The sequence below is a fragment of the Orycteropus afer genome, unplaced genomic scaffold (assembly GCF_000298275.1).
Source record: "Orycteropus afer afer isolate SDZICR_OR568_19922 unplaced genomic scaffold, OryAfe1.0 scaffold00877, whole genome shotgun sequence".
NCBI classification, from domain to species: domain Eukaryota; kingdom Metazoa; phylum Chordata; class Mammalia; order Tubulidentata; family Orycteropodidae; genus Orycteropus; species Orycteropus afer.
The window spans coordinates 203,983-225,912 of record NW_006922464.1 but is presented as its reverse complement, the minus strand read 5'-3'; the positions used below and the strand labels follow the sequence as shown (position 1 = coordinate 225,912).

Below are 21,930 nucleotides of genomic sequence, written 5' to 3'. Positions count from 1 at the left end.
AATCCTACTTCCGTAGTGATACTGCCTCAGAAACCCAAGGAGGGGTCGCTATGAGTCGGGGCCGACTCGACGGCAAATAACAACAACAACAACAACAACAACTATAATAACTCAACTGTCCAATAAAGATATACAACAATGTTATGAATTCAACATTAACTGGCAGATAGCTTGTGCTGATTTTGTGGGTCCATTCTCTAATCATTATCCCTCACATAAATTGTTTTCATTTCTTAAAACTCATAATTTGGTGCCTATGTCTTATATATCTCAAGAACCGGTGGAAGGACCTACAGTTTTTACAGATGCTTCCAAATCTGGTAAGGCAGGTTATTGGTCTAATTTAAAGTCCCGTATGTCACATTTTCCCCACACTTCAGTTCAACAAGGTGAATTATTTGCAAATCTCATGGCATTGTCTGATTTTTCTTGTGCACTAAACATTATCAGTGATTCGCAATATGCAGTTTATATGTTCAACAATTACCATTTGTTTATTTACCTGACGCTTCTGAAGATGTTTTATTATCTTTGTTTATGAAGGTGCAACATGTATTATTACATAGAAACAATCCTCTTTTTATTACACATATTCATTCTCATTCTTCTCTTCCGGGGCCACTGGCTCAAGGAAATTCAAATATTGACTCCTAACTAGTTGAAAATATTCAAGAAGCTTCACACGAGCATCAGTTACATCATACTAATGCCAAAGGATTACAAAAATGATATCAATTAACTAGACAACAAGCACAGGATATTATCCGTACATGTGATATATATCATTCCATTCATGGGTATTCTTTGCCTCCTGGATGTAACCCTAGGGGGTTACAATTAAATCAGATATGGCAAATGGATGTTGTACAATTTCCACCCTTTGGAAAATTAAAATATATACATCATACTATTGATACTCATTCTCACTTTCAATGGGCTACCCCCCTAGCCTCCGAAAAAGCTGACTGTTATTACTCATTTATTATCTTGTTTCGCAGTTATGGGAATACTGTCAATTATTAAAACTGACAAGGCACCTGCATATTTGTTACGAAAACTATCACACTTTTTTGCCTTACATAAGATTCAGCACATAACAGGTATCCCCTTAAACAGTACAGGTCAAGCTATTGTTGAACGAGCAAATCAGACTTTAAAATTACAATTACAAAAACAAAAAGGGGGGAATACAGGTATCAGTCCCAGAGATTATATAAATAGAGTCTTATTTACTTTAAATTTTTAAAATCAATGGGGTGGTTTACAAGAGTCTACAGCCGTTACTCATTTTCAAAAATCAGGAAAACCCAATTTATTGGAAAATGCTTAACCTATTTTTTACAAAACTTTAGAAGGTAATTGGTTACCGGGAGAAATTTTGCATTGGGGTTGAGGTTATGCTTATGTTTCAACAGGAAACACTTGTGAGTGGTTGCCGACTAAGAGGCTGAAATTGTGCCACGGCCAAGAGACCCCAGGATGAAGATTTCCTGCAGACGTTTTGTGAACTGAATCTTCAAGTACGCAAGTATACTTATGGCACTGTTGTTGTTGTTGTTGTTGTGTGCCATCAGGTTGGCCCTGACTCATAGCGACCCCTCCTTGGGTTTCCAAGGCAGTATCACTACGGAAGTAGATTGCCCCATCTTCCTTCCGAGGAGTGGCTGGTGGGTTTGAACCGCCAGCCTTCTGGTTAGCAGTCAAGTGCCTTAGCCACTATGCTACTTATGGCACTAGGACCGCTAAACCACCTACCTGGGGTCAGATCAAGAAATTGACCCAAGAGGCTGAGAAAGTAGTACAGCAAGCTGGTCAGCCAGTCTCAGCTTCTACTTTGTTTTTGGCTATGGTGGCAATAGTCACCTGCCAGGTAGGAGAATCTGCTGAATTTACCTACTGGGCATATGTTCCCAATACCCCTCTTTTCCAAGCACTCTCATGGGGAGAGAGTGAAATCACAGTATATTCTAATGAAACTTTATGGATGCCAAGCCCTTATGACTCTGATTTACCCACATATCCTCACGAGGAAGGACTGAATGTTAGCAAGTATGAATTTGGTAGTCGACAAATGCCCATTTGTATATGAAATGGCAGTCATTGTCTTCAACCTTCTCATGAGGCATGGGGTTTACGGTATAATCATTCTCATGTCACTGCTCATTTGTTCTTATTATCTGCATAAAGCTTTAAGATTCTTAATTATACCAATATTTCTCATATATCTCCTTTGATAACTTTCTGTTCTTTACCTAATATAGATCCCAGAATAACTCATTTTTCCTGGACTCAGTGTCGAGGAAAATCGGCAAAGATTCTGGTCAATGGAATACAACAGGTTGTTGACTGGAGTCCCCATAGTGATTTAAGGGAAAAATTCTCTAACATTCCTTTAAAATGGCATTAAAGTAATAATTCCTTATCCAGTGATGCTAATGAAACTGTGGTTTGGTATGATACTGGTATGACTCCACCCATACTTCATTCTAATGATTCCTTAACTTTTCAAGGTCAGCTATGGAAATTGATGGCAGTTTTAGAACCATTACATACATGGGTTGGAAATATGACCATAAATATAACCAATAATGGAAGTATTCATATACTGTTATTGAAGAATGAAAGTAAATATGTCCAGGCTTGCGTTAAATTTCCTTATGTGCTCCTTAAAGGACAAATTAGTTGGGATGTACCTACTGGACTTATTAATTGTACAGCTAATTGAACCTTTGTACATGTTTAAATACTTCAATACATATTAATTTTTCCTCAGAAAGTATATATATAGTAAGAAGTAGATCTCAGATATGGATTCCAGTAAATTTGACTAGACCTTGGAGTCAGTCAGCAGGATTATCTCCCATATATGATATCTTACGAACAATCTCACATAGAACGAAAAAGAACTATTGGAATAATTACAGCTATAGTATTAGGAATAATACCTATTGCCACCACTGCCTCTGTAGCAGGAGTGGCTTTGCAACAAGGAATGCAAACTGCACAACAAGTTCAAGAATGGCATAAACACTCTTTTGAAATGTGGCAGCAACAGCATAATTTAGATTCTCAAATTTATCAAGAGTTATTGGACTTAAAACAAGTTGTTACAGGTTAGGGGAACAAGTACATATATTAAAAACCCATGCAGTTTTGAAATGTGATTGGAATTTTACGCAGATATGTGTAACCCCTGTTCGATTTAATAAAAGTAGAAATTGGACGGAAATAAAAAATTATTTATGGGGACACAGAAACCTAACTTTACAAATTGATCAATTAGGAGAAAGTATTACTCAAGCATTTTCTAAAGATTTTTCAGAAATAACTGGGGAAGAGGTCCTAGAAGGCATAGCAAAAGGGGTATCAGAATCGAATCCCATTGGATGGGCCAAGGGATTATTTTCCATGACAGCACTAAATGGAGGATCACTTATAATAATTATATTTGTTTTTTAGTCTTCCAGTGCTGGAAATGAAGACGACAAGCCATGAATCAAAGATATGAAATTAGAACTGCCCTACGACATTGTAGAAGCCCAGTCATATAAAATAAAAAAGGGGGAAATATAGGGACTTGCTGGAATGTTCCCGTTTGTCTCAGAAAGCAGCAAGGGGAAGCACCCATTTGAAAGCACTGGGTGCATTAAAGGATCTGGAACTCAGATTGAACTCTTGAAATCCTGGACTCGCAGATGAGACAGGAAGCCGGATCTGCAAACAGGAGGGCTGATAAAGAGAAACATGTGCACGTACTGTTCTCAGAAGAGAACAATCTGAAAAAGCAAAAACACAGATTCGTGTTATTTCTGGTGTGGGAAAAAGACAGATAAAAGAGTACAATTTAGACTGGAACTCAAAGAATTGGCTTTCATCCCTTTTCAGAAGTGTATAAAAATAAAGTTGCAGCTCACATCGGGGCTGCAGTCTTGTATGGTTTATGTGTGTGTTTGTCTCTTTGTGTTTCATTTCACTTATCCGGTCTGCAACAGTTGTTTGCTATTATTGCTTTTCTATTCAAAGGATTCCCTTTAGTATGTCTTGTAAGGTTGGTCCAGTTTTAACAAATTCCCGCTTATCTGGAAATGTCCTAATTTCACCATCATATTTGAGGAACAATTTTGCTGAGTATATAATTATTGGTTGAATATTTTTCTCTTTAAGGGTTTTATATATACCATCCCATTGTCTTCTCATCTGCATGATTTCTGCAGAGAAATCAGAGCTTACTCTTATTGGTTGCTCCTTGTAGATAACTTTTTGTTTTTCCCATGCTGTTTTCAGGATTCTTTCTTTGTCTTTGGTTTTGGTGAGTCTGATGATGATATATGATGTGTCTTGGTGATTTTCTTTTGTGGTCTATCCTGACTTCCTGAATGAATATATTCCCATCTTTCATCCTATCAGGAAGTTCTCCTCCAACAAATCTTGGATAATTTTGTCAGTGGTTTTCTTTTTCTCTTCCTGATTCTGGAATTCTGACCACATGTAGGTTGTTCCTTTTGATGGCATCCCACATGAATTTTAGGCTTTCTTATGTTTTGATCTTTTTTCTGATTGATCCCTTTCCAAAGAAGTATTCAGGTATTTGTCTTCCATTTCAGTAATTGTCTTTTTCTTTTTTTATTGTGCTTTAGCTGCATATTTACAGAATTTGTTTTACATTCAACATTTTGTGTACATTTGGTTTCACTCCCCATTTACCATCACCAACCCTAACTCACCCTTCTCCTCTCCTTTCCCAGTAAAGCCTTCTCCCTATGCCCTTTTAAGCTATGCATTCCTGTCTGTCCAGGTTTTCCTCCGTGTGAATGTTGCCCCTCTGGTGCCCCATGGCCAATTGCTCCAAGGAATGTATCTCCGTAGAGTAGGTGGATGCATCGCCCTGGGACGACTGTTGTACACGTAAGTCTTATTTACTATTGGACTGAGAGCCAGTCATTGGAAGTGCGTTTACTTCCAGGCCCAATGTGTATTCCAGTGCCATAGTCTTGGGGGTCCCGCCAGACTCTATCCAAACAGTAATTCTGATCATGACTGTGTTTTTGGATTTTGTTCCACATTTTTCCTCCCATTCTATCCAGGATCTCCAGTTTTGATCCCTTCCCAAGTGGTTGGCATTGGTAGCCGGGTTGTTCTTGTTGTTATGTGCTGTCAAGTCAGACCTGACTCATAGCGACCCTTCCATGGGTTTCCAAGGCAGTATCACTACAGAAGTAGATTGCCCCATTTTCCTTCCGAGGAGTGGCTGGTGGGTTTGAACCATCAGCCTTCTAGTTAGCAGTCAAGTGCTTTAGGCACCATGCTAACAGAGCTCCTGGTGGCTGGGTACCATCTAGTTTTTCTGGTCTCGAGGTCCATCATGTCCCAGGGCTGATTGTTTCCAAATACCCTTGCTCTTCTTCACTCTTTTTCACTTCCAACGAGAGGAGACCATTAGCTGCATCTAGATGGCCACTCAAAAAATTTTAAGACCCCAGTTGCTACTCACCAAAGTAGGCTGTGGAACAAGATTTTTGGGTATTTTGTTGTGCCAATCGAGTCTGGTGTCCCCCAATACTATAGTCCTGAATTGGCAGATGTGGTGGATCTCTCTCCCACAGTGTCTGGCTGTCTATTAGAAATTGCTCTACGTTTGTCTTCTGTTGCTTCTGGAATGATTGTGGCTATATCATACCACTAGAATCTGTGCAAGATTAGCCTCAGCTGAATCTATCTTTGGTTTAGAGTAAAATCCCATTCACTGACTCACATCTGATCTTCTCAGTTGTCTATGAGTTTATCTGTTGGCTAGTATTTAGTGTTAATGGTTATACAATATTGTGGATATACTGGTATTAGCGTCTGTCATCTGTATCTTATGTGCACAATATGGTGTCCTCCCTTTCCCCAATGTTATCATGTTGGTCCCAGACTCTTTCCATACCATCCCTCCCCTTAACCAACTCAGTGTGTGGCCCCCAATTAGGCTGAAATTATCCCCTCTTCTCCCCTCCCCTGAGATCCCTTCCCTAAGCAAACCATCCCTTGACTTTTTACAGTAATGGGCTCATAAAATAGTCTCTTCTGATTGACTTATTTCACTCAGCATAATGTCCTCCAGGCTCATCCACATTGTGAGATGATTCGTGTATCCTTAATTGTTATTTACTGTAGCACAGTGTGAATGTACCATAGTTTGGTTATCCATTCATCTGTTGATGGGCATTGTGGTAGGTCAAGGTGTATGCCAACTTGGCTAGGCCTACTTGAGTGGTGGGCAGCTGGATGTAATATTCCCCACGATGAGACTGGTAATCAACTCCATGGTGGAATCTACTGTGAGCAGCTGAGTAGCTGCCTTTGGGTATGTGGCCTGCTTCCCATTTATAAGTAGCAGCTTTGGGAAAGGTCTCCACCATATGGCACGCTTAGACCCTGCATGTAGCCATGTCATTACTCAGCAGCCTACCATGCTCTGCTGACCTTGGGACTTACAATAAACTTGAATTAATGGCCTGTGTGGTTTGGTAACATCACGACTGTGCCTTTTTACTCGTCAACCTTGGGTCTGGCAGCCTCAGCAACCAGCAGCTGTCTGAGTGAAGAAAAGCCTCTAGTTTCTGTGGGCTGGGAGCTGGAGGCAGAGCTGAAGCCCAAGGTTGAGGGGCTTTCACCTAGTCCCTAGAGCCTGGCACTTTGAACTTGGACTGAAAACCTCCAAATTGTAAGAATAAACTCCTGTTTGTTAAGGCCATCCCATTTGTGGTATATTCTTGTCAGAATGGCACTAGGTAAACAGAACATTTAGGTTGTTTCCATCTCTTTGCTGTAGTCAATTGTGCTGCGATGAACATGGGTGTGCACTTGTCTGTTTGTGTCCTGTCTCTCACCTCTTCAGGATATATTCCTAGTAACGGAATTGCTGGTTCAAATCTTATTTCTATTTTCAGTTTTTTTAAGGAAATGCCATACCATCTACCACAATTTTGTACCATTTTACAGTCCCACCAGCAGTGTGTGAGAGTTCAGGGTGAAATGATATATCATTGTTTTCATCTGCATCTAAAGGGTAATGATCACGAGTAATTCCTCATGTATTCGTTGGCGGCCAGTATCTCATCTTTGGTGAAGTGTCTGTTCATGTCCCTCGCCCATTTTTGAACTGGATTGTTTGTGTTTTTGGTGTTGAGGTATATAAGTTTACTATGGATTTTGGTGAACAGTCCTTGATCAGATATGTCACAGCCAAATATTTTCCCCCAATATGTAGGTTCTCTTTTTACCCTTTTGATGAAGTCTTTTGATGTGCATAAGAATTTAATTTTTAAAAGGTTCCAGTCATCTAGCTTCTCTTCCACCTCCTGTGTATTCTAGGTTATGTTTGATAGTCTATTTATGCTGTAAATCAGGGCCCCTAATTTCTATTTTTTCTTTAATGAATTTTATAGTTTTGGGTTTTACATTTAAGTCTCTGATCCAACTTGAGTTTGTTTTTGTGTATGGGGTGAGTATGGGTCTTGTTTCATTTTTTTGCAAGTGGATATCCAATTTTGCCAGCACAGTTTGTTAGGCTATCTCTTCCCCATTTAATGGGTTTTGGTCTTTTGTCGAAGATCAGCTGTCCACGGATGGATGGGTCTATTTCCAGGTTTTCAACTCTGTTCCAATGATTTATCTGTCTATCATCATACCAATACCATGGTGTTTTGACTACTGTGGCTGTATAGCAGGTTTTGAGATCCGGAAGTGTGAGACCTCCCACTTCGTTCTTCTTCAGTAGTACTCTGCTTATCCGAGGTCACTTTCCATTCCATATGAAGTTAGTAATTGGTTTTTCCATATCCTTCAAAAATTTTTTTGGTATCTGGATCAAGATTGCATTAAATGGGTAGATTGCTTTGGGTAATACTGACATTTTCACAATATTCAGTCTTCCTATTCATAAAAATGTAGATCCCTTGTAACTTCTTGTAGTAGTGTTTTATAGTTTCCACTGCCGTTAAGTCGGATCCAACTCATAGCAACCTCTCCTTGGGTTTCCGAGGCAGTATCACTATGGAAGTAGATTGCCCAACCAACCTTCCTTCCAAGGAGTGGCTGGTGGTTTTGAACCACCAACCTTCTGGTTATCAGTCAAGTGCCTCAGGCACTATGCTACCAGAGCTCATTTCTGTTTTTGGTTTTATCCATAAAAAAGGCATTTTCCTCCATTTATGTAGATCCCTTGTAATTTCTTGTAGTAGTGTTTTATAGTTTTCTTTGTATAGGTCTTTTGTGTCTCTGGTAAGATTTATTCCTAGATAGTTTATCTTTTTGATAGCTATTGTAAATGGAATTGTTTCCCTTATTTCTTTATCTGGGGACTCTGTTGGTGCAGAGGAATCCAAATGATTTCTATATGTTGACCTTGTATCCTTCCACTTTGCTGAACCTCTCTATTCATTCCAGTAGTTTTTTTGTTGAGTCTCTTGGGTTTTCTATGCACAGGATCCACAAATAGAGATAGTTTTAGTTCCTCTTCGCCGATTTGTATGCTTTTTATTTCTCTTTCTTGCCTTATTGCTCTGGCCAGGACTTCCAATAAAATGTGAAATAGAAGCAGTGATAGAGGGCATCCCTGTCTGGTTAATGTTCATGAAGGGAATGCCTTGAGTCTTTCTCCGTTAATAATGATGTTGGCTATTGGCTTTGCATATAAGCCCTTTATTATGTTGAGGAATTTCCCTTCTATCCCTATTTTGCTGAGAGTTCTGAACAGAAACAGGTGTTGCATTTTATCAAATGTCTTTTCTGCATCGATTGATATAATCATACAGTTCTTTTGTTTTCTTTATGTGGTGGATTACATTGTTTTTCTGATGTTGAACCATACTTGCATTCCAGGTATGAATCCCACTTGGTCAGAATGTATTACTTTCCTGATATGTTGTTGGATTCTGTTGGCTAGGATTTTGTTGACAATTTTTGCATCTATATTCATGAGGGATATTGGTCTGTACTTTTCCTTTTCAGTGGCGTTTTTCCCTGGTTTGGGTATCAGTGTTGTTTGCTTCACAGAATGAGTTTGGGAGTATTCTGTCTTTTTCTATGTTATGGAATAGCTTGAGAAGTATAGGTATCAACTCTTCCCTAAATGTTTAGTAAAATTTTCCAGTGAAACCATCAGGGCCAGGATTTTTTTTTTTTTTTTTTTTGGGGGGGGGGAAGTTTTATAACCTGCTCAATTTCTTCCCTTTTTATTGGGTCTGTTCAAGTATGCTCTCTCTGACTGGAATAGTGTAGGTAGGTCTTGTGTTTCTAGAACTTTTACACCTCTTCTAGGTTCTTGAATCTGTTGGAGTACAGTTCTTCAAAATATTCTGTCAGTAACTTTTTTTTTATTTCAGTTGGTTCTGTTGTGACATCTCCCTTTTTGTTTATTATTCTTGTTATTTGTATCTTTACTCTTTCTTTTCTTTTGTTAGATTTGCCAATGGTTTATTAATTTTGTCAATCTTTTTTGAAGAACCAGCTTCTTGTTTTATTGATTTGCTCTATTATTATTATTTTCTGTTTTGTTTCATTTGTTTCTGCTCTTATCTTTATTATTCCTTACCTGTGGAAACAGTAGGTTTCTTTTGTTGCTCTTTTTTCTACTTGCTGGAATTGCTGAGTTCGAGTGTTAATTTCGTTTCTTTCCTCTTCTTTGATGTGTGTATTTATTGCTATAAATTGACCTCTGAGTACTGCTTTCGCTGTGTCCCATAGGTCTGGGTAAGATGTATCTTCATTCTCGTTTGTTTCTAGAAATTTTTTTACTTCACTTTTTGTATCTTCTATTACCCAGTATTTTTTGAGCAGTGTATAATTCAACTTCCACATGTTTGATGTTTTTTTCCTTGATCTTCCCATTATTAATTTCTAATTTTATAGCACTGTCGTCTGAGAAGACACTTTGTAGTATTTCAATATTTTGAAATTTATTGAGGCTTGCTTTATGTCCTATCATATGATCTATTCTGTAGATTGATCCATGTACACTGGAGAAGAATGCAAATTGTGCTTTTGCTGGATGGAGTGCTCTGTATTAGTCTATGAGGTCGAGTTGGCGGATTGCGTTGAGTTCTTCTCTATCTTTGTTGAGTTTTTTTCTAGTTGATCTATCCCTCCTTGAAAATGGTGTGTTACAGTGCCCTACTGCTATTGTAGAGTTGTCTATTTTCCCTTTCAATTCAATTAATACTTGTTTCATGTATTTTGGGGCACTTTCATTGGGTGCACAAATATTTATTATAGTAATGTCTTCTTGGTCAATTGACCTTTTTGGCATCATATAGTGCCCTTCTTTGTCTCTTATGTTGTTTTTCACCTTAAAGTCTATTTTATCAGAAATTAGTATTGCCACTCCTGCTCTTTTTTGTTACCATTGGTTTGGTATATTTTTTTCCACCCCTTAACTCTTAGTTTGTTTTTATCTTTGTGTCTAAGATGAGTCTCTTGTAGGCAGCATATCAATGGGTCTTCTTTTCTTATCCAGTCTGCCACTCTCTTTCTCTTGATTGGTGCAGTTAGTCCATTCACATGAGTGTAATTAGTGATAGGTATGAATTGATTGCTGTAATTCTATTGTGTTTTTTGGGTCATGTTGTTGGCGTTTCTTTGGTTCATACACTTTTCTGTGTGGAGTTCATTTTGTAGTCATGTGTTTCCTCTCTTTTCTACTTTATTGTTGGTTTTGTACTTACTAAGCCCATATGTTTCCATCCTCTGGGTTTGCTTAAGGGGTTTGTTCATTTTCTCTGTGGTTGCTTTGGAGTAAATTCTTGTCTCTACATTTTTGGAACAGTTTTTTTTCTGTAAGGACATTGTCCTGTTTTCCTCTCCATTTGGAAGTTCTGTATCTAGAACTTTTATTCTCTCTATTTTCTTTGTTCCTGGTATTGTGCACAGATTGACTCCCTTGTTTGTGTACAATGTTTTATGGTCTTATTTTGAGCATCTATTTCTGATTTGAGTTTAGTGTTGATATCACACGTCCTGACTTTGTTGTTCTCTGTCGTGTGTTCTCTATTGGAAGGACCTCCTTAAGCATTTCTTGTCAGGTTGGTGTGGTTTTCACAAAATCCCTTAATTTACGTTTGTCTGAGAATGTCTTGATCTCACCCTCATATTTGATGGACAGTTTGGCTGGACATAGGATTCCTGGTTGGAAGTTCTTTTCCTTCAGTGTTTTACATATGTCATCCCATTGCCTTCTTGCTTGCATGTTTTCTGCTGAGTAATCAGAACTCAGCTTAACAGTTTGATTATTATAAGTAATATTTCTTTTGTCCCAAGCAGCTCACAAGATTCTTTCTTTGTCTTTTGCTTTGGAGAGCCTGATAATGATATGCCTCAGTTTTTCTCTTGGGATCTATCCTGTATGGGGTTCTTTGAGCTTCTTGGACAAATATCTTTTCTTCTTTCATGATATGGGGAAATTTTTCTGTTAGCACATCTCCCACAATTTTCTCAGTGGCGTTTTTTTTTTTTTTTTTCATTCATTCATTCATTCATTCAGCCTCTTCCTGTTCTGGAAGTCCAATGAGGCATATGTTGTTTCTTTTCATGTCATTCCATATAACTCTCAGGTTCTCTTCATTTCTCTTAAATTGTTGTTCTGATATTTCTTCACACAGGCTGGTATCAATGGATTTATCTTCTAGTTGGGAAATGCATCCTTCAGCCAGTTCTAGCCTATTGTATGCTTTCACTGTGTTGTGTAATTCTGTAATTTTAGTATCCATCTTCTGGATTTCTAACTGCTGTTTCTGTATGAGTTCTGATTGTGTATTAATCCTGTTATTTTGTTCTTGAATGGTTTTCCTGAGTTCTTCCAGGGTACTGCCTGTGTTCTTCTTGGTTCTGTTTGAGGTCTCCTTATGCTCTTATAAAGTTCTATAAACATATCTTCTAAATTCCTTCTCAGATAATCCTATTGCCTCCTCTTCACCCATGTTTAATGAGATTTTTTCTTTGGGATTTGGGATTTTATTTCTATTGCCTTGTCCTGTTTTTGTTTTTGTTGTTGTTGTTGTTGTTCTTTGTTTGTTTGTTTGAGGTTGTTTCTTGTTTTCTAGACATTTTGAAGCTTTTGTCTTTAACTGTTAGTTATGTATTGATTTGTTTTGCCTTGATTTTATGATTTAATATTTTTGCAAAGGTGGAGGTTGTTTATTTTATTTTATTGGTTATTAATTCAGGTGTGCTGGGTTGCTCTATAGCTTTCTTTGTGTTGATGGAATCACTGTGTGGAAAGTAGATGCTGGTCTCAGTTCAATGTGAAGGAGATTTAGGGCTGGGACAAGCAGGTGTTTTGGTGGCTTAATGTGGTTCTTCTACTGGGTGAGGCAGGAGGAGAGGCAAGGAAAGGAGGAAGGAAAAAAAAAAAAAGCTCCAAGGCACTAGTAGCAAGTCCTCATTTTCCACATTTCTGTGGTTTGGTTAAGCTGCTAATGATGATGTTATATTTTCACTTACAGACCCACAGTTCAAAATCAGCAAAGATCCCAATGGTTAGAGGGCCATTACTTTCTGCCTAGGTCAGACAGCTGCCAAACTCTGTACTCCAGGCCTCTCTGTGCCAAAAAGCTGTCCTGGAAGGGCAGGACCCAAATCCCATGTCATAAGCTCATTCCAGGGCCTGCCCACTTAAGTGTGCTTCCCTCTCTCTTCCCAAGTCAGCGGAGACCTGTGCTGGGGAGGGTCTCTGTTCTACTTCTCAGAAATTCCACCCACCCACTCAGCACAGGTCCCAACGTTGCCAATAGTAGCTGCTGCTGTGGGCAGACCAACTCTCTGGAGCCGCCGCTGGCCTCCCAGTGCTCACTACCCAGGGAGTTTTCCACCGCTGCTCCATCCTGCTGGCTCACGTGTCACAGGGCAGGTTCATTTATTTATATTCTTCCCAGCCGTTTACCCTGCTTCTCCCTTTTTTTTTTTTTTTTTTCCTTTTCCACTACATCTGGCCTTCTCCAACTTAATGAGTTCTTGACAGCCCCAGAATCCCTGCTTCAAACTGCTGCACCTAGTTTTTCCAGTGTTAAGATGCTACAAGGAACAAACATGTGGGCTACAAGTAATATGCCATCTCCCTACCTCTCATTAATTCTGTCTTTCATTGATTCAGTTCTATTCCTTTGCCCTTTCAATGTGCTATCTGCTTAAAAATTTTTAGTACTAATCTTCTGGATTTCTATCTGTAGATTTTGTATCATTTCTAATTTTTCATTTATTTTGTCATTCTGTTCTTGTATTTTCTTCCAAAATTTTTCTAGGGTTTTGTCTGTGTTTTCCTTAATTCTGTCAGATTTTTCCTTGATCTGTCTGTTAATCTGTTGAAGGTACTGAAGTAAAATTCTTTTAAATCCCTTATCAGGGAGCTCCAGTGCTGCTTCTTCCCCAGGGATGTCTTCTGGTTCTGTATCCTGGTCCTTTATTTCTACTGCTTCATCTTGCTTCTTTGTGTGGACTGTGATGGTCTGTTTTTTCCAAGACATTATGATTTCGTTGTGTTTATATTTAATTGGTGATTATTGTATGTTGCAGTGATTCCCCCAAGATTTTCTTTTTCTTTTCTTTCTTTTTTTTGGGGGGGGGGATGTAGAGTAAGCAGGGTACTGTGTTCCTCTACTCACTAGTTGGCAACACTTATGCACTCACCACTTGTCTCCTAGTGGGTGTGATAAAGAACAAGAGTGGATGCACAGATCTCTGCTAACTGTGAAGAGCAGTTAAGAGTGAGTCAGGCTTTTACTAGTGGTCATGCATTGTTGGTCAGTTGGTGCAGAAGGAATTGGTGGCTCTCACTCAGTAAGTGGAGCTGCAGAAGGTACAGGTATGGTTGCATTGTATGGGCACAGTTGCTGCCACCCACTCAGACAAAAACAACAACTGAATATTATCAATAAAGTAAAAGCAAGTGGATAAAAAACACACCACATAAACATACAGGAACAATCACAAAAAGAGGGAGAAAGAGAAAAGATAATAAATGAGAGAAAATATTTAAAGAAATAATTTAAAAAGCCCAAAGAAATATGAATAGAAAATGGGAAAAAATAAGGCAATGTCTGGGGCAAGGGGAATAAGAGAAAAAAGGTTGAATAGGAGAATAATGAAGAAAAAAATGGGAAATAAGCCACAAGAAAAACAAGGAATGGGGAGAACCACAAGAAAGAAAGAAGAAAAAAAAATGGGAACCAGGAACATGGAAGAGAGAAAAAGCTGAAAATTAAAAAAAGGACAATAATAATAATAATAATAATTTTAAAACAGACAAAAATAAACTTAAAAAAAAAAAAGGAAAAAAATTCTGGGTAGGGCACCCAGGCTCCATCAGAGCACACAGACTGGGATGGAATTCCTGTGCGATACTTGGAGCTGTGTGTCAACTTGGCTGGATCCCAGTTCTGTGTGGTTGTTCCCATGATGGGATCGGATGACTGTGTTCTGAGTGGCCAATCTGCCCAAGGGGAGTTTCCCTAGGGGTGTGGCCTGCTTCCAAGATACCCAGGGATATCCTGGGAAGAGAGACATTCTTCGGTGTATCGGGACCCTGGTGTGCTGACTACAACCTTCCATGAGTTAGCAGCCCACCACTCGGCCTGGAGATCTTGGATTCATCTTTCATTGGAGTCAACAACCAGTGTACTGCCTGCCAGCCTTGAATTTCTTGGCCCACTGTGGTTATGGAAGCTAAAGCTGCCTCCAGCCTGACATTTCCTCCAGGGACTTTGGACTTGCCGGCTTATATACATTTGTGAGCCATTTTCCTAAGATAAATTTCTCTCTCTATATATAAATATATATATAAGCTTTGCTGGTCTTTGTTTCTCTACAGAACACAGTCTAACACATCCTGCCAGCCCAGAAGGTGGGTGGGAGTGAAGGATGGCCACACCTCCATTCACCAGGAGGGTGTGGGGCATGAGAGTAACAAAGGGAAATATCATACCTTTCCAGTCCTTCATGTCTGGAACGTCCTTGTGGTTCCCAGAAAGTGGAGTCTATTCTTAGGTTCCTGGAATCTGAGAGAATGCTGTTGCTTCAAATATCCAAAATAGTCCCACCACCTGTAAGCATTCAAAATGGCTCTGCCCTCAGGACAGCCAAAAGCCCACAGCTCAACCTGTCTCCCTCTTCACTGTTTCCCCTTTTATTCACCAGCCACCAGTGTAGTCCTCTGTGAAGCCTCTGGCTAGCAAGACCAATTTTTAGGTTAATTCTTAGGTTCTAACACCACTTGGTAATATCCAAGCTATCCATGTTGTGAGGATCGCTGACAGAGCGCAGCTCCTGTATGTCTCCTCTTTTAGACTTTTCAAGCAGGTTCTTCTACTAGTTGGAGTGTAGTCCATTTCTATATCCTTCCTTTCAAAACTCAGGGCTCCAGGATTATCTTCTGTATCTGTGTTAATTAGTTCCTCTTTTCCTTGTTGAAGAGGGTCTGTCTAGTTTGTCTGCCTACTCCACTATCTTACTGGAACTCCTCTTTATGCATGATATTCTTGATATCATCCCACAACTCATTGCTCTTCAGTCACTATTGTTCAATGCATCAAATCTGTTCATCAGATGGTCTCTAAATTCAGAGGGGATATACTCAAGATCATACTTTGACAAGAGTCAAAGAAACAATCAAAAGAGGACTTGTCTTTTCTTCAGCTTCAACTTGAACTTGCAAAAGAGCAATTCATTGTCTGTACCACAGTCAACTCCTGGCCTTGTTATGACTAATGATACTGAGCTTCTCCATCATCTCTTTCCATAGATCACAGATGTAGGCAATCTGATTCCTATGTACTCTATGTGGTGAGGTCCATGTGTATAGCTGTCGTTTATGTTGTTGAAAATAGGTATTTGCAATGAATAATTCTGGTCTTGCAGAATTCTATCGTGGTCTCCAGTGTCATTTCTATCACCAAGGACATATTTTCCAGCTACCGATGATTCTTACTTGTTTCCAACTTTTCCATTCCAATCATCAGCAATGATCAACATACCTTGACTGCACATTTTGTCAGTTTCAGATTACAGAAGTTGATAAAAATCTTCAGTTTCTTTATCTTTGGCTTTAGCGGTTGGGGCGTAAGTTTGAATAATAGTACTATTAATTGGTCTTCCTTGTAGGAGTATGGATATTGTCCTATCATTGACTACTTCAGGATATATCTTAAACATTCTTTGTGATGATGAATGTGATGCCATTCCTCTTTAACTTGTCATTCTTGCCACAGTAGATCACATGACTACCTGATTCAAAATGGCCAATACCAGACCATTTCAAGACAATAATGCCTAGGATATCAATCTTTATGAGTTCCATTTCAATTCTGGGAATTCCCAATTTTCCTAGATTCATACTTTATATGTTCCACATTCCGATTATTAATGGATGTTTGCAGCAGTTTCTTCCCATTTTGAGTAGTGCTTCATCAGCAAATGGAGGTCCCAAGAGCTTTACTCCATCCACATCATTAACGGCAACTCTACTTTGAGGAAGTATCTCTTTCCCAGTCATATTTTGAGTGCCTTCCAATCTGTAGGACTCATCTTCTCAGAGTTATTTATAAAGTTTTCCAGTAAAATATCAGACAGTGTTTCACTTCTATTCATATGGTTTTCACTGGGTTTTTTTTTTTTTAGAAGTTGATAGCCCCTTCCTTCTTCCCAGTCTGTTTTAGTCTGGAAGCTCCACTGAAACCTGTCCACCATGGGTGACCCTGCTAGTATTTGAAATACTGTTGGCATAGCCTCCAGCTTCACAACAACATGCAAGCCACCACAGTATGACAAATTCATAGACAAGTAGGGGTGATAATAGAAGATAATAGAAGTGATAATATGGGAAGTCAGCATATGTGAGTACAAAGACTAGTAGGTGGACAGATGTAGATTCCTTTGTGGAAGTTCTCTTCTAATTGCTTCAATTTTGTCAGTGAAGTATGAAACTGGGAGTAAGGATAGAAAAGGAGATGTTGGACAATTAAGTAGAAAGAAAAGTACATGAAATTATTGTTTTATTTAATAATCATTTCTTCAGCTGGGTATGTATAATCAGCTATGCAATCCATCCACCAAGCTTTTAGTTACTTTTATCATAGTCTCATTACTAGAACTTCTATTTCATTATTTTCAAATCTGCTTGGGATCTTTAAAGTCTCTTGTTCTTTTTTCATACTTTCAAGTTTCTCTTTTTTAAAATTTAAATGAACTAAACCAAGTATTAAGAGCTCTGATAGTGCAGTGCCTAAGGCACTTGACTGCTAACCAGAAGGCTGGCGGTTCAAACCCACCAGCCACTCCTCGGAAGGAAGGTTGGGCAATCTACATTCATAGTGATAATGCTTCAGAAACCCAAGGAGGGGCTGCTACGAGTCAGGTCCAACTCAACGGCAAGTAACAACAACAATAAACCAAGTATGAAAGAGAATAAACAACTTTAAATAGTGATTTTTTTAAATTATCTATCTGGTAATTTAAGAATCTAAGCTCATTGTAAGTCCTGTTCTGTTATCTGTGCTTTATGGTGCCTTGTTTCCAAATATGTTTGTGATTTTGACTGCTAGCTGTTTATTCTTCTTTGATGGGTAGTAAATGGGATCTTAAAAGCTTGTCATCAGCCATCTAAGGTGCAACTATAGTCTCTCTCCTTCCAGGGTATAAGTACAGTGAAGAAAAGCAAAGACACAAGGAAATGATTGGTTCAAAGGCTAATGGATCACATGAACCTGTGAACCCAAACTCCCATGACCCTGAAACCAGAAGAACTAAATGTTGCCTCCTTACTGCAGCTGACTGCTCAGAAAAGGATCACAATAGGAGGTCCTGGATAGAGTGGGGGGGGGGGAAGTGACCCAAACAAACAAACAAAAAAGGCCAGGCTTACAAGTCTGATGGAGACTGGTAGAATCCCCGACTGGTGGAATCACTCTTCAAGCCTGGAAATGAACTCACCCCCAATATTTTACATTCAGCCAAACAAGAGATAGATAGGCCTATAAGGTGAACAAACATCAGAGAGGTATGCACTTTTTAGAACACTCAACCATACGAGATCATAAGGGCAGCATTTGCCCAGAGATAAAGCTGAGAAGACAGAAAGGAACAGGGGAAAAGGACAAGTAGAAATGGTAAACATAGGGAAGAAGTAGGAAGGGAGATGTTACATTTTGAGGATTGTCATTAATGTCACAAAACAAAATGTGTATGAATTGTTGAATGGAAAAACAATTTGCTCTGTAAACTTTCACTCAAATTACAATAAAAAGTTGAAATAAATACATAAGTTATCGATATGAAACCAAACAATCAATGTTTACTGTAAAGCAAAAATGAGATGGTAATGGGATGAAAGGAAACTAGATTAATTGAAATGAAACAACCACAACAGAAAGCATGAGAATGCTGACACATTGTGAAAAATGTAAGCAGTGCCAAAATTAGTCACACACATTACAGAAGCAACAGAAGACAGAGATGGAGTAACTTCTCAGAGACAAACAAACACCTTGAGATAGAGAATCACCAGGCCTGCAGACTCAGGACCATATTCTCAGGGGACACCAGCTCAACTGGCACAACATAGTACATAAAATCTTGTTCCACAACCTGCTTTGGTGAGTAGCGACTGGGGTCTTAAAAGTCTTCGAATGGCCATCTAAGAGGCAACTATTGGTCTCCTCTCACCTATTCTAGGGGATACACCCCTTGGAGCAATTAGACATGGGGCATCAGAGGGGCAGCATTCACATAGAGGGAAAGCTGGACAGACAGGAGTGCATAGTTAAGTAGGGCACAGGGAGGGGGTAGTTACAGGGACAGGAGGTGAGGAGAGTTTGTTCAGGTTGAGGATGGTAATCGGGGCATGAAATCAAATGTACATGAACTGTTGAATCTAAAACAATTTTGCTCTGTATATTTGCACCCAAAGCACAATTAAATTTTTTTTTTTAATGTAAGTAATGTCACTAAATGATATGAATAAAAATTGTTAAATGGGAACCTAATTTGCTGTGTAAACTTTCAGCAAATACAAAATAATATATATATTTTTAAAATGAGTTATAAGACAAAATTATATCATTTTATGTGCTCAAAAATAATTTTCTCCTTAAACTATATGTTGTCTTTAATGGCTGATTTCTTGTCGTTATTGTCCTGTCAAGTTGATTCTGACTCATAGTGACCTTACAGGACACAACAGAAGTGCTCTATAGCATTTCCTAGGCAATAATCTTTACAGAAGAAGATTATCCCTTCTTTTCTCCCACAAAATCGCTGATGGGTTGAAACCACAGACTTATTGATTAGTAGCTAAGCTCTTAACCACTGCATCACCAGAGCTCCTTGATTTCTTGTTAACTGAGGAATTTTTCAAAATATTTAATTTTACCCTTTAGATTTTACTGTTTTCTAACAATTTAGTATGTGGAAGTGAAGTGAAAGAATTTGCTTAATTCCGTTTTTTTTATTTCTGGGTCTTCTGCTTTATTTCTCATACTACAGAGAAGCAAGTGTTCTGAACCATACTGTATAGATTAGAAAGGGGCCTGCACTGGACCTCCAGTTTAATCCTGCTGTCTTGGTATTAGTCATTTAAGCTGTTTAAACTTCATTTACCTCAATGGCCTCACTTCTGAGAGATGCATCATATAAAATGAGGTAAGGTATATTTAAGCATGTTACAGCAATGTAACATGATCCAAAATATAATTAAACACTTTAGGAGAAAGTACCAATGTGTATATGTATAAAGGGGGGAATGGATTCACTTTTGAGGATTATTTGGCACCATGCTACTTTGGATAAGCACAAACCTTTAACTGTTGAACTATATACACTTATTGATTTGGATATAACAAAATTAAAAGTATACATGCACTTATAAAGCATTATTTAGTTATAAATGCATTATTAGTGGTAGGCGAGCAAACCTAAAATGAAACTTCTAGACCAGTGACAAAGTACACAAAGTATTAAACAATTGAAAAAGAGAAAAAACAATACCTAAATATAACTTTCAAAAACACTCAATTTTAACCAGAAAATTTGAAAAAGTTACATTTCATAAGTCTAATAGTTATGCCCAGATTTCCAGTATCTATTTCAGTGTTTCTCCAAATGGGGTCCAAAAGGCAGAACAAAGGGTAACTACATTCCAGTTACTTTCAAGGCTTATTTAAAATTCTAATTCCTAGATCACAATCCAGATCCACTGAATCAAAATGTGTGGAAGTAGGGCTAAAATGCTGCATTTTTAATATGCTCCCCAATACCAAAACCAATGTCTGTCCCTTTTATTTTGTATTGTTTTGCTGTTGTGAAATATATATAAGAAAACATGCAATTCAACATTTTTCACATGCATTATTCAGTGACACTGATAACATTATGTTGTATGACTATCACTACTATTCATTTCCAAATTGTCCCTTTTATTTTCTATCAAATCAATCATTTAAAAAGTATTCAAACATGGACACAAACTGAATATTCAGGTAGCCTGGGATTTAGTGCAAAACATCATAAAACCATGAAAAAATTGTCTGAGTAAAGTCAGAAAAACATGTTTATATGGTTACACTCATAGTTACCTTCAATTTTTCATATAATAAGCATTAATTGCTTCAAATGACATCTCCCCTATTATCTGGCCCCTGAGACTCTTTTTTTCCCCCCTTTTGCAGTTTTGTTACTTTGTAGCAGGTGCAGACAACACACAGCAGCACCTGGCAGTCTATTCAAAACTTACTGAATAAAAAACAAACTCTCTTAAGCAGTGGGCCTGAAAGGCAAATGTTCTGGTCAGCTAACCCTCAGATTTCCAGCATACTGAGGGCACTGGTGTAGTGTTCACAAAGACAACACCATTATTCAAATTTACTCTCCAGCTATCACGTCACAATTCATAGAGCCAGAGCCTCCATCCATGAACCACAGGAGCCACAAGACCAGGAACAGAACCCCAGTTTTCTACTCTCTTGGTGATGCCACGTAGCAGACATAGTACAAGCTGGGCAAAAATAAAGCAAGCTTGAGCAAGGGAAGGTGCTTGAGCAAGGGTAAAAGACGAGAAAATTTCTAGTTCAGCGTTTCAGGAAGTTAAGTCTTATCCCCACTCTTAATCTACTCCGCTTTTGCAGAGCCTCAGAGGTCTATGACCTACTCTCATCCTCTCCTCCTTGCCTCAACTATTGAAGACAAAGGCATCACCATTTCTATTTGTGCTCTCTTCCCAAAAGACAATGTTTTCAATCCCGCTTTTAAAAATTCGGAAAAAATAAACATGAAAGCACTTCAAGGGACCGTCACCATCTTCCTCTTTTTATCGCCATTACCCCCAGAGTGTGGCCAATCTCGTACACCACAAGCGGTTCGCAGACGTTTGACTGTCAGGTCTTTCTACCGTTGTCTTTTCCGCTCGCTAAAATTACCCGAGGGTCTAACCCTGGTCCTAGACGCAGCATAGCGGTGGCCCGTTCGTATTTGCGCGGGCGTTCAGTGAGGGGCCCGTCCCCGCAACCTCCCTCCCGCCATCACTAACTAGTGCTTACCTGGGCCTGGACTACGCCCGGAAGTAAGCTCAGGGCGATTAGCAGCTGCACAGAGGCCACCGCCGCCCCCGGCCCAGCGCCTGCCCAGAGGACCCCCCGGGTCATGCTGACCTCTTCCCCCGCCGCGACCAGCCAGGCCCCTTGAGGCGGGGTAACGGCGGGCGGCCCGAGCGACGACCGAAAGGGACGGTTTCTGGACAGTGAGTGACTCCAGTGTCAGAGATCTGGACACTAGTCCAGACGCGGGAGACGCTCTCCCCAACGCACCGCTGCTTAAGCTAGGCTCAGAAAGAGGAGCGCCCCCAGTTCATGCCCGGCGGCCCCGCCCCCAGAGTCCTCTGCTCCCGGTTACGCCCCCACCGGAGCGCGGTGC

The 21,930-nt window shown here is 39.3% G+C and overlaps 1 protein-coding gene across 1 annotated transcript in view; it reads right to left on the bottom strand.

The window, feature by feature from the left end:
• Nucleotides 1–21,662, bottom strand: part of ERO1B (endoplasmic reticulum oxidoreductase 1 beta) — a 221,834-nt gene extending 200,172 nt beyond the window's left edge. Inside the window, exon 1 of the mRNA XM_007958206.2 lies at nucleotides 21,558–21,662. Coding sequence (XP_007956397.2) covers nucleotides 21,558–21,662 — 105 coding nt within the window. The remainder of the gene's footprint in view (nucleotides 1–21,557) is intronic.
• Between the last annotated feature and the right edge of the window lie 268 nt (nucleotides 21,663–21,930).